General features: G+C 37.4%; 1 protein-coding gene across 2 annotated transcripts in view; it reads right to left on the reverse strand.

Annotated features, from left to right (window-relative positions):
• Positions 1–1,891: 1,891 nt before the first annotated feature.
• Positions 1,892–12,011, reverse strand: part of tmem181 (transmembrane protein 181) — a 43,779-nt gene continuing 33,659 nt past the window's right edge. For both annotated transcript variants that reach the window (XM_003215769.4, XM_008123423.3), the window contains exons 14-17: positions 11,841–11,920; positions 11,090–11,179; positions 9,632–9,698; positions 1,892–6,208 (exon numbers count right to left, since the gene is read on the reverse strand). In XM_003215769.4, the coding sequence (XP_003215817.3) occupies positions 6,130–6,208; positions 9,632–9,698; positions 11,090–11,179; positions 11,841–11,920 (316 nt within the window). In that variant the 3' untranslated portion in view covers positions 1,892–6,129. The remainder of the gene's footprint in view (positions 6,209–9,631; positions 9,699–11,089; positions 11,180–11,840; positions 11,921–12,011) is intronic.

The raw sequence follows: 12,011 nt of genomic DNA on the forward strand, positions 1-12,011 counted from the left end.
GAAGGTGGGAGACTAACTTGTGCCATTCCTTCTCCAAAGTGACAATGACACAGTTATTCCTGGGATCTGTCCAACTCTACCACATTGTTTCCCTTGTGTTTTCAAATCTATTGAAAATCCAGAATTGCCAAGTGTCGATTTTGTAAACAGCTGCATCCCATGTGATAAAAGTCCTAATAATTACGAGGCAAACCTATATGATAAAATGGACAACTGTGTCATACCATTTTTTTAAAAAGAACTTCCAGCACAACTAGCCAGCACAGCCTTTTTTTGTGGCAAAAATGTCTATTTGAGGAAAGTGGCAATGCTTTATTAGAACTATTTTTTTCTAGTATATAAAGCAATGGGCAGCATTTAGTGATAACAGGGAATGGAGTAAATGCGAGTCAACTGTAATGTGGCAGCTTAAAAAGCCAGTAAGAGTCTAGGCAACATCAATAGGAGTATAGTGTCTAGATCTTTGCTGCTTTGGCCAGACCTCTCCGGGAATATTGTGTCCAGTTCTGGGAACTGCAACTCAAAAACTCAAGAAGGGTATTGACAAGGTAGAATGTACTCAGAGGAGGGTGAGTCAAATGATTTCTTTTCATGTCAGGAGCAACTTGAGAAACTGCAAGTCGCTTCTTGAGAGAATTGTGAGAGAATTGGCCGTTGCCCAGGGGACGCCCGGATGTTTTTACCATCCTTGTGGGACGCTTCTCTCATGTCCTCACATGGAGCTGGAACTGATAGAGGGAGCTCATCCATGCTCTCCCTAGGTTGGATTCGAACCTGGCAGCCTTCAGGTCAGCAACCCAACCTTCAAGCCACAAGGCTTTAACCACTATGCCACTGGGGGCTCCTGATTCAAATGATAAAAGGTCTTGAAACCATGTCCTATGAGAAATGGCTTGAGGAGCTGGGTATGTTTAGCTTGGAGAGAAAAAAAGGCTGAGCTATGTTTAAATGTTTGAAAGGATGTCACATTGAGGATGGAGCAAGCTTGTTTTTTGCTGCTAGGACAGGAAGCAATGGATTCAAATTGCAGGGAAGGGGGGAAATTTCACCTAAAATTAAGAACTTCCTGACGTTAAGAGCTGTTTGGAAATACAGTAGAGTCTCACTTATCCAACACTCGCTTATCCAACGTTCTGGATTATCCAACGCATTTTTGTAATCAATGTTTTCAATATATCGTGATATTTTGGTGCTAAATTCATAAATACAGTAATTACTACATAGCATTACTGCGCATTGAACTACTTTTTCTGCCAAATTTGTTGTATAACATGATGTTTTGGTGCTTAATTTGTAAAATCATAACCTAATTTGATGTGTAATAGGCTTTTCCTTAATCCCTCCTTATTATCCAACATATTCGCTTATCCAACATTCTGCTGGCCCGTTTATGTTGGATAAGTGAGACTCTACTGTAGATGCCAGATATGCCATAAATACAGGATAGGAGACTTGCCTGCACTACCTATGGAAGTAGAAATGACCTGAGATTCCAAGTACCAGCAAAAGGAGTCCTTTCTGTAGCAACGGCAGGATATTGATGTGGGCCCTTCCAGGCATTTGGGTGGCAGCTGCTCCAAGTGCCTCAATTCTAACTGGTTATGATGCAAATCCACATAATGTGCACATAGGTAACAGACCAGTGCTGTTGAAAACAAGTGTCACTGTGCAAAGTTATATCCTAAAAATCTGAGGATTAGGGCATATTTTGAGTGTTTTTCTGGGGTAGATCTATTCCATTCCATAGACTCCCTCCCCATGAAAGGACTATCACAAGAGAGCAATAATCACACTATTGTGAAGTGACAGATTAATTTATACATGCACACTAGGAAAATGTACACATGACACTTACCTGCATGAAATGATACAACTGATGTGGGCACAGAGGCTCAATATAAAACTTTATTATGAACATGTTGAACACAATGATTTGTTATGAACATCTTGAGCATAATGACTTCATTATATGCAGCATCTCCAAAGCATTTCAAAACCCAATTATGTACTAAATGTAAATATTAATTTTGCTCTTAGATTGCTGTTCAGTGTATGTTATCACCAATGTTGCCCACTGCTATCATAATTACAAACAGCATTTCCCCTGAAGAATGGAGATGACACATTAGGATAAACCATGCTGAGAAGCAAAACTATATAATTTCTCAGGAATATTCAGTTTTAAAATGCTCTAGCCATATTTTGTTGTAAAATATTTTCTAGAGATTTACTTCTTTTTACATCTATTTACAAGTATCTGGTTCAGTCATACAGTGATGTCAGAACTTTTTCATATTAATTATGGACACAATTGAAAAATAGGGTTACAAAATGCAACACAGAAAACTATACCATTTAATTCAACAACTTTTTTTGCTCAGTTGCCAGTCTAAAATATTGTCATTTGAAGGCCACAAGATTTTGCCCTTCAGGTAGGAGTAGTCCCCCTGAACCAAATAGGGCTTGCTTCCAAGTAAGCCTGCCAAGAATCAGACTATGACTCTTGCTAAAAGCAAAATTTAGGGTTTTTCCCTCAATTGTTCTACCTTGTTATAAACTGTTATAATCGGTTAGCAATCATATGGTCCTATTGCGTTACATTTAGAACTCATATTAAATTACTAATGAAAAGCTTCTAGTTTTTGAGAAATGAATGGTTTTAAAAAAAAGAATTTCTTTGTTTAAAATCATCATCACACAGACAAATCTGATTGACTAGATGGCAGCTATGACACTGAACTCCTTCATTACATTATCCTGACTGAGCCAGGAACAAAGAGGCAGCAGACACAAAGAGAAGGACGCTAAAGCAACATGAGGTGCCCCTAGAAGACAAAACTAGTGACAATCACCAGGACTGTTATAAGCCGAATATTTATATTGCCTTTAGGACCGTGGTGATTTTCATCAAAATGTCCAGTTTCTGTTCAAAAATCTGAAACTGAACGTTCAACACAACTCTAGTTATGCTGCCCCATCTTAGGTTTACTGGCATTGAGATTCCCTTTCCGTTTTAATTCAAGACTTTGGTCCACTTCAGAGATAACAATCCGGATTTTCAGATCATTTTATCTATACAGGTTTAATGATAATATCGCAATGAGAATACAAATGTGAACATGATTATATCAGGAACAGAGAGAAATAGGTGTAAATTAGAAATACACCTGAGCACATCAAACAGCAAGCACAACAATGCTCCTGGATTTTTAGTTGCGTCTTGCACTCACGAAACATAAAGCAATGGCCTTTGTGGTAACATTTTTAACAAATTGGCAACATCAATAAAACATTTTCTTCCCACAAAAACTTTCTGAACTACAATGCAGCCTATTCACCTAGACTTCAAGAATTCCTTCCTTGTAAAAAAAGGCGCACCATTTGAGTGTTGACTGTCAAACCTTTTCAGGAACCCAATCTAGAAAATGAAGCTCAAGATGAGCTGTACAATAAAATAATTTTGTAAATTTTAGATTTTTTACACAAAAGACGGCAATATTAGCAGTATAATGAAGCCAGAGTTAAGGACATTGAAATCTCACTGACTTAAGGGGAAGTAACTAAGCAGGTTTTAAATTCTTCCGCAAAAATCAATACACCTTAACCAGCTTTAAAAAATAAAATTGCAATTTCTTATAGTATAATTAACTGAGAGACATTTAATAAGGAAATGAATTCAGCAATCCATTCATTTTCTCTAAACTTAAATGGGGAAAAAGCAACCTGGAATGTCAAGCAAAATCAGATTTTTAAAAACTTAGAAAAACAAAGCCAACAATTTGGAGGAATGCATACATCAATGGCAAGCAGCATGTTTTTTTTACACATGATTACCAGGAGTAAACAAAGTAGTAAAAAAGACTAGGAAAAATAATTTTCCCAGTTCTTTTTATAACAAATTTGAATATACTCTTCTTATTTGGCTTTAATTTACTGTAAAAAAACTATAGGTTAACTATATACAAGTACTCTAATATGTTAAAACGCCACAGAACAAAGGTATCTGAAATGATTTTAGCCCAACACCTGACTTTCAGCCAAAGTGATGTTTCAAACTGAGCTGATCATAACATTAAAGATTTAGGGCTTCTGATATGCAACAGCACATTCTAATAGCTTTAGGTCCAGTGTAGACAAAAAACTTGCAAAAATGAAGTAAACCTTCACAATATATTAGTTGCCTCGTGATATCACTTATTACATACTTCTGTTTGTGGGATCCAAAGTTAAGCATGCAGTATTTCATGGGCACGCTCAGCCTTTTCCCCTTGAACTCAGTTGGGAGGCCACTTGTCCATGCCTTCCTCTTGCACAAAGGCAAGAACTTCCTCCCCACATGTAACCTTCTATCGTCTACAACTTGTGACTTGAATGCAGAATGAAATGTGGAGAAGACTGTTTCGCCACTTGACGGTATTATTTGAAAAGCAAGAGACATAAAACTGCAACAATTCAAGTGTGAACAGCAGAAATGAACATTCATCCTTAAGCTATTGGTTGATTTCACCTCACCTTGTAGTATAACTCATGAATAAGAAGTGTGGTTTTGAAAGCACAGAGAAATACTGACATATTTTCGTGAGGTATGTGGAAACTACTGAGGAAAGTTAATCTTCTCTAATACCAATTCACAGGATCTGTTTGGAACCAAGGCCACAAAGACAGGAGACAAGAGAAATACTCAACAAATGGTGGCTGGCAACACCATTTTGGTAAGTCATGTCATGTTCAGTAGCGTAAAATTCAAAAACAGTCGAGAAAAGAATGTATCCACACAAGAACACCAGCCTTTTAAAGCATGTCCGGGGGGGGGGGGGGGGGGGGGCTCAAATACAAATTTGCTTCAAAGCAGGATCTAAAATGGCTCAGATTAAATTTTGACTCAACTCTGAGCAAGCTCAACACTACTACACTGATTCCTCACTGTGCCATCACATAACTGGCAAATGAAGAACAATTGGCTCCCATTGTACTCATGCACTACGATTAACCTTACACATTCCAGTCAGCACATGGGACTGCCATCATGCAAAGACTATTTAAAGCGCCTTCCGAATGACTCCCTTAACCCAGGGAGTCATTCCCAGAGTTCTAACCAAAAGATTATTGTGCAATTTGAACCTTCATTTGCCAATGCAAAAATTAGCTTAACAAAATAACTAAACAACTATTTTTGTATCTTGCTCCCTTAAATGAAGTTCCATGTACATACATTACTTAAGTACTAATCCAACACACATTATGTGCTTGCTTCTATGCTACTGGTTCTTAATGGCCAGAGTACTACCTTTATTGGGGGGGGGGGGGGGGAGATCTAGGGAAAGATTACAAAAATGTGTGTGTGAGGTACAATTGTTCCCTTTAATTAAAAAAAACTAACCTATAAAGATCTATATGTGCAGAATATGCTCAGGTAACGAGGCTATGTTTTTTCCTAAGATAATCAGTTTAATGATTTAATTTAAATATTATAAGAAAAAGAGTCATGGAACAATTCTCTTGCTCAGATTGTTTTGCCTGATAATTTTATATAGATATACTTTAGTCTCAGAAAAGACTGAAACACTGTTCACGGCTCACAAACTGGAAAAAAATCTAGCTCACTTCATGAACGCAAATCACAGCAAAGTTTAATCACAATTGTGATTCTTACCTCTCCGCTCTCCCTCATTGAAATAAGATCCCAATCTCTAGGTAGGTTTGGGATCTGAACATTTTTAGTTGAGGAACTCTGTTTCCTCCTCTATCCCGCCTAGTTTCCAGCTTAAAGGATATATTCTTGAATATAACCTTCAGGATAATGGCTGTGAAGCAACTATGAAACTCATGATCAAAATGAACTATTAAGCTCAAGGCCTCTTGGGCTGAAGAATCTGGTGGCACCCTACAAGTGTCTTTTTCTTTTTTACAGTTAGTGCTTTTGGATTTCATAAAACCACATTTTTTTTTATAAAAAACTAAAACTCTCCCTCCTACACACACTTAACTTTGAAATTTGTAAACACAGAGGGAGAAACAGGAAGTATTTCCACAGAAGAATAGCCTTAGTTAACTGTAGACATGGCAGAAACACAGGAAAAGTCAACACTGCTTCTAGTTCTCATACAGCAGGTCACTTTAATGGAAGCTTTAATCGCTGTCCGATTCTTCCTTGAATTTTGCTCTGATAGCTTGGCCATTCTGAAGAGGCATTTCTTCATAATCACTCCTGTTTGGAAGCATATTTATTTGAGAACAGTGCAACATAACAAGTATGACTCAAATTCTCTTTGGTGGTTAAAAATGTGTAATCATGTGTTACACATTTATGACTGTTACATATTTATGTTCCCTATACATAAACCCAGTGTGGTGTAGTTGTTTCAGCTTTGGACTATAACTCTGGGACCTGGGTTTGAATACCCACTCAGCCACTGGGTGACCTTGGTCTTTCCTCTATTAGCCTTAGAGGAAAGAAAAGGTAAATTCCCTCTGAACAAATCTTGCCAAGAAACCCCCATGATAGGGTCTAGGGTCACCATAAATTAGGAAACAGCTCATGCACATACACAAAAGAGACTGCGAGTGTCCCTATTATCCAGGTACTGGGTAGAAATCACTGCAATCAATGGGACTCTGTTCTCCCATCAATCAAGAAGCAGTTCAGTTTTTTTGTGTCAGGAGCAACTGGAGTCGCTTCTGGAGTGAGAGAATTGGCCATCTGCAAGGACGTTGCCCAGGGGAAGCCCGGATGTTTTGATGTTTTTACCATCCTTGTGGGAGGCTTCTCCCCGCATGGAGCTGATAGAGGGAGCTCACCCGCACTCTCCCCGGGTAGGATTTGAACCTGGCAGCTTTCAGGTCAGCAACCCAACCTTCAAGTCACTTAGTCCACTACACCAACACACACTATCTCTAGCACAAGGGGGAATTGCAAATACCTGCCCTTAACAACAGTATTTCTCTTAACAATAATACTTCCATCATTCACATGTGATCTCTCAGATATTCTGACCTTATCCCAAAATGGGATCCTAAATCATTGTAATAATCTAGCAGAAAATGATCTAAAGTAAAGCACATTCAGACTTAAATATAAGTAGTGCTGCCCAGGACTCACCAAGAGACGTGAGTGTAGCAGGACTACTAGGAAAACACCAATAAAATAATGAAATATAGCAATTGATGTCAAGTGCATCAGAAGATGAAAGGTATCCAAAACAAGAGAATCAATAAAAATGGAGGATGAACAGAAAAGTTAGCAAGGTTAAATCTCAAAATGCTTATGGGCTAGTCATGAATTTAATAAGAGACTCAATGCAATTAAAAATAGAAGGGTGGAGCAGAAAGTAAGAAGGAAAAATCATCAGACAATGAATGCAAGGCTTGTAGAGTAGTCTTGTTATATATTTACTATGTTGTAGTAGTGTGGGTTAAACAGGTTAAGATTATTGTTTTATACAGAGCTCTGTTAGTTGTTGTAGTCTAGTTTTAAGAAAAAAACATTTTTTTTCTTTTGTTTCAGTGGAAGGGGATATTGTTTTTGCTTTTTGTAACTCCTTTTTTCTGTATCCGTTTCTGTTTGTATATGTTTGTATTTCTGTTCTCTTAAATAAAATTAATGTTAAAAATAATAGACTCAATTACTGTAAAATGTACACTGCAAGTAAGAAAAGGCAGCATAAAAGGATTTTTTAAAAGGAAGATATTAGAAATTAAAAGGTTCCTTCCAGAAACCAGATATCTTGCTCAAATGAGGTAAACACAAAGGAATACAAAATGTCATAAAGGAAATGCAAGCCTACTATTAAGAAGGGAAAATGGGGTTTTGAGGACCACAACTTTCAACTCCTCAATCCATCATTCCTTCATTGCATTAAGATCAGCAATTAAAAAATCTTTAAATAAATTACGAGCAGGAAGTGAAGTAGGAAGGCAGTAAGACAATTTGATGACAATGAAATTAGAGGGATAGTAAACAAGATTACAAAGGATAAATGGATTCTTTGCATCTCTCTTCAGAAAATATATGGCAGATGCTCAAATCATTTTGAGAGGAGAGGAAAAGGCACTAATGAAAATTGTGGTGACAAGAAAACTGTGGCGACAAGCCAAGACAAATTAGAAACAGAAATAATCAGGTCTCAGATGGCATCAACCCAAGAATCTGAAGAAGTTAAATATGGAATTGCAGTTCATCTAACTAAAATATGCAACATGTTCTTTAAAAGGTCTCTGCATCAGTGGACCAGAGACTGGTCAACATGTGCTACTTTTTAAAACGTTGTGGAGGTGGATTATGTAAAACCAATTTTAAAAGGGAAACTGGGGAGAGTTGAGAAATTACATCACAGTTAATTTAATGTGTGTTCAGGTAAACTGGTGGTGAATGCAATAAAATACTAAATATTCAAGCATATGGGAGAGTAAGATCTTCTGCAAAAGGAACAACATTAATTCTGTAAAGTCTTGTTTTACTAAACTTACAAATAGTATGGACAAGGTAAATAAACATGTGGATAAGAGTAATTCAGTGAACACTATTTACTTGGCTTTTGACAAAGTCCTTCATCAAATTTAGGCATAGGAAAGGAGGAGCGGGCTTCTTATTGATCAGAAAATGGATAAAGAACAAGAAGTAAGAATATTCATTTTTTTCCCAGAGGAGGACGGTGAGAAGAGGAGTCCCTTAGGAACATGTGGGAACTGTGATTTTGAACTTGTTCATAAATGACATAGGCTCTGTTCTAACTGACCATTTAATGGACAAACAACAAAAAAAATCCATAAAAATGCCAACGAAAGTCCTTAATATGCATCAGTGCTCTGTAGTTTGTATGTAATCATCATCCAGGCCTCAAACTGGTTTTAAGATTTCCTATGCAATAATCTGCACTGCAAAACCACATTCTTCAGCACTGGTTTAGAACTGCATTAAATGGCCTATATAGACAGGGCCTTTAATATAGATTATGCAGGGAAGTGGCCAAGTTTTCTAATGACACCAAATAATTTAGGGTGATTAGAGCAAAATCAAGAGTGTGAAGAGCTCCAAGAGGACCTCTTCAAACTGAAGGGACATCTCAATGGCAAATCAGCTTCAGCTTCAGACAAATTTAAAAGATGCATAATGAAACAAAAATTGATGCTTCCTCCTTAAGTGAGTCTAAGCAGTGACAAATGCACAAGAAAAAGAATCTTGTGTTGTTGAACACTGTATGAACCAGACACACTTTTAGTCTGATTTGGCATGGCTTTTCTGGTGTTCTTGTGTCATGAGAGCAAAATGGAGATCACAGGTGAGCCCATATATCTCAACAGAAATTGAAGCAGGACTAAAATGGGGAAACACATTCTCAGTTCAGCCTCCTTCACAAGGGTTGTTTGGAGCATAAAATGAGATGCAGAACCACATGTCTCTGATTTCCACCATGTGATTTAAAAAATTTAATAAATTAAACTGACGCTATCTCACCCTTACCATTACCACCACCACCATTTTCTCAAACTTAATCACAAAAATTAGCCATAGCAGTCCCCTGGTGTTTCTAACCGGCGGAAAATTTATAACATGGAAACAATTCAACATCCTTGCTTGCTTGTGGGCTTTGTTCTCTTAAAGATCAGTGAAACTCTCGTTAACAATACTTACCCATAAATCACATCATCATCTGAGTCATTCAGCATGGAAAAAGCAGGATTGTCTTTCAATTGAGACTCTGAAAGAGATTGCAGGGTGGGGGTCCATTTTTAAAGATACAACATTTCTCATTGGGGTGAAAATTCATAAAGTATATCAAAATCTTTTTAAAATATTCCTATTCTTCTTTGTCATATATTTGTCCCATTTAGTGAACACCCCAAACCCTGCTTACTGCAACTATTTTTCATGTAGCTTATTATTAGAGCTATACACAAAGTAAAATATGAACACATTCCTGAAATTTAAAAAAAAAAACACTTTGCTATCAGCTCCTTCATAAATTTTATGGGCTGACTTCCAATCTTTAAATTGCCCTTGGCTTCCATTCAAAACGGCCTTTTCAGTGACAATGGAAGTTCCTTCTCCCAAAAGCAAGACTAAGACACTATTTGTTATTTTTCCACAAATAGGTAAAACCCCTTTTTATATTTCTAAAGTAGTTACTTTTTAATCTAACTAAAACATTACCCATTACATCATTAATTTTGTTCCAATCATTATATGACTTTTAACAAGTATTGTTAGAAAACCAAATTAATCCAGATAGCTGTGTACAAATGTTCTAATTTGGTATTTCCAAGCTCAAACTCCAATCAATTTCAGTACATGAGGAAACCTGTACAGACTATGTGCCAATCATGAAGCTAATTTTCCAGACACTTATGTTTTGGTGCCCTTGGGCCAGTCTAGACCTAAGAAAGATCTTTTTTTAACAATGGGAAATGACCTGGATCAATTTTTGGGCAGTGTGTTAAAGCGCTGAGCTGCTGAACTTGCAGACCGAAAGGTCACAGGTTTGAATCCGGGGCGCGAAGTGTGCGCCCGCTGTTAGCTCCAGCTTCTGCCAACCTAGCAATTTGAAAACATGCAAATGTGAATAGATCAATAGGTACTGCTCCGGCGGGAAGGTAATGGCGCTCCATGAAGTCATGCCGGCCACATGACCTTGGAGGTGTCTATGGACAATGCCAGCTCTTTGGCTTAGAAATGGAGATGAGCACCAACCCGCAGAGGCGGATACAACTGGAGTTAATGTCAGGGGAAACCTTTACCTTTTAACCTTAGAAAAAGGCTTCCCCTGAAACTGAAATTGAGATAGGGAGGCACACAAACAGCCTTGGGGGACTGCATGTATGCTGAAGGTCACACTTTTTTCATTCCTGTTGTATATGCTTAATATCCGACGTTCAAAAAATGGAATTACAAATAGGCAATAAAAGAAACGATGATGTCATTATGAATAACCACCCTCCTAGGCATTTCCAATTTTGCTATATGGAAAGGCATCCAATAGAAGAAAAGGCATACATCAACATAGGGTTAATGGTGAAATATTTCCCACAATGGCATACTATTTTTCACAACTGAACAAAACTTTGCAAGAAGAAAGAATCGTGTTTAGCTTACCATACAGGGCATTTTTTGATGGAGAATACACAAAGGCTAAAGTGTATAGATAGAAGTTCAGTAAGCCGTAAAAGGATAAGAATTCTGCAGGTGATAACAGTCAAGGATAAAATATTATGTTTCACCTTTGACCCTTTACCAATCAAATTATATTTTCCAAGCTTAAAAGTTAAAAAATTACTCTGGATACTGCACAGGCTCACTGGGAAAAGTAGACCTCTTCTAAATATTATGGTATATCCACTGTCTACTTTGCAAATGAAGATTACATTTACCTAACCTACACAAACATATGAGCCCACCTGTTCACAAAGATCTATGGAGGCTTCCATGCCTCTTTCCCTCAATATCTGAGATGTCTAAAGTTGGGACAGGATGAGAAGGTCTTCTCACTGCCTGCCCCGTGACATCAGAAACCCCTTCTTTAAACAGCCAGCTTCCTGTAGGATTTCAATTCATAACATACTGAGATCACTGTCCCAGTTTCAACCACTTTGACATGTCACTTCTTGATGAGTTTTTATTAGTTTCTAGTTTGCTTTAAAGATTCTATCATTGTGTCGTGATCCACAGTATCTATGATATTTTACATAAGATTCTGTGTGAACAGAGGCAAAAAAACACAAACGCTAGGAAAAACTGACTATGGGATTTCTAAATTTAAAATGCGGAATCTCATGCAATATTCCTCATCTTGTCCCCACAATACACAGTTTGATTAAAGTGACAGGATATCACAGTCAAAGGATATAATTATGATAATGAGTTGAGAGTTCAACAAAGTTGTCCTGTAGAACTTGTGTTCCAAAACGCAAATAAAGTATAGCAATGCTGTAAAAAGCAGGGGAGGGAAGAAAGAGGGACAACAAGAAATAAAGGATCATTCTACACTTCATAACTATTTTTCAAATCAAACACATTT

The sequence above is a fragment of the Anolis carolinensis genome, chromosome 1, assembly GCF_035594765.1.
Source record: "Anolis carolinensis isolate JA03-04 chromosome 1, rAnoCar3.1.pri, whole genome shotgun sequence".
Classification (NCBI taxonomy): Eukaryota; Metazoa; Chordata; class Lepidosauria; order Squamata; family Dactyloidae; genus Anolis; species Anolis carolinensis.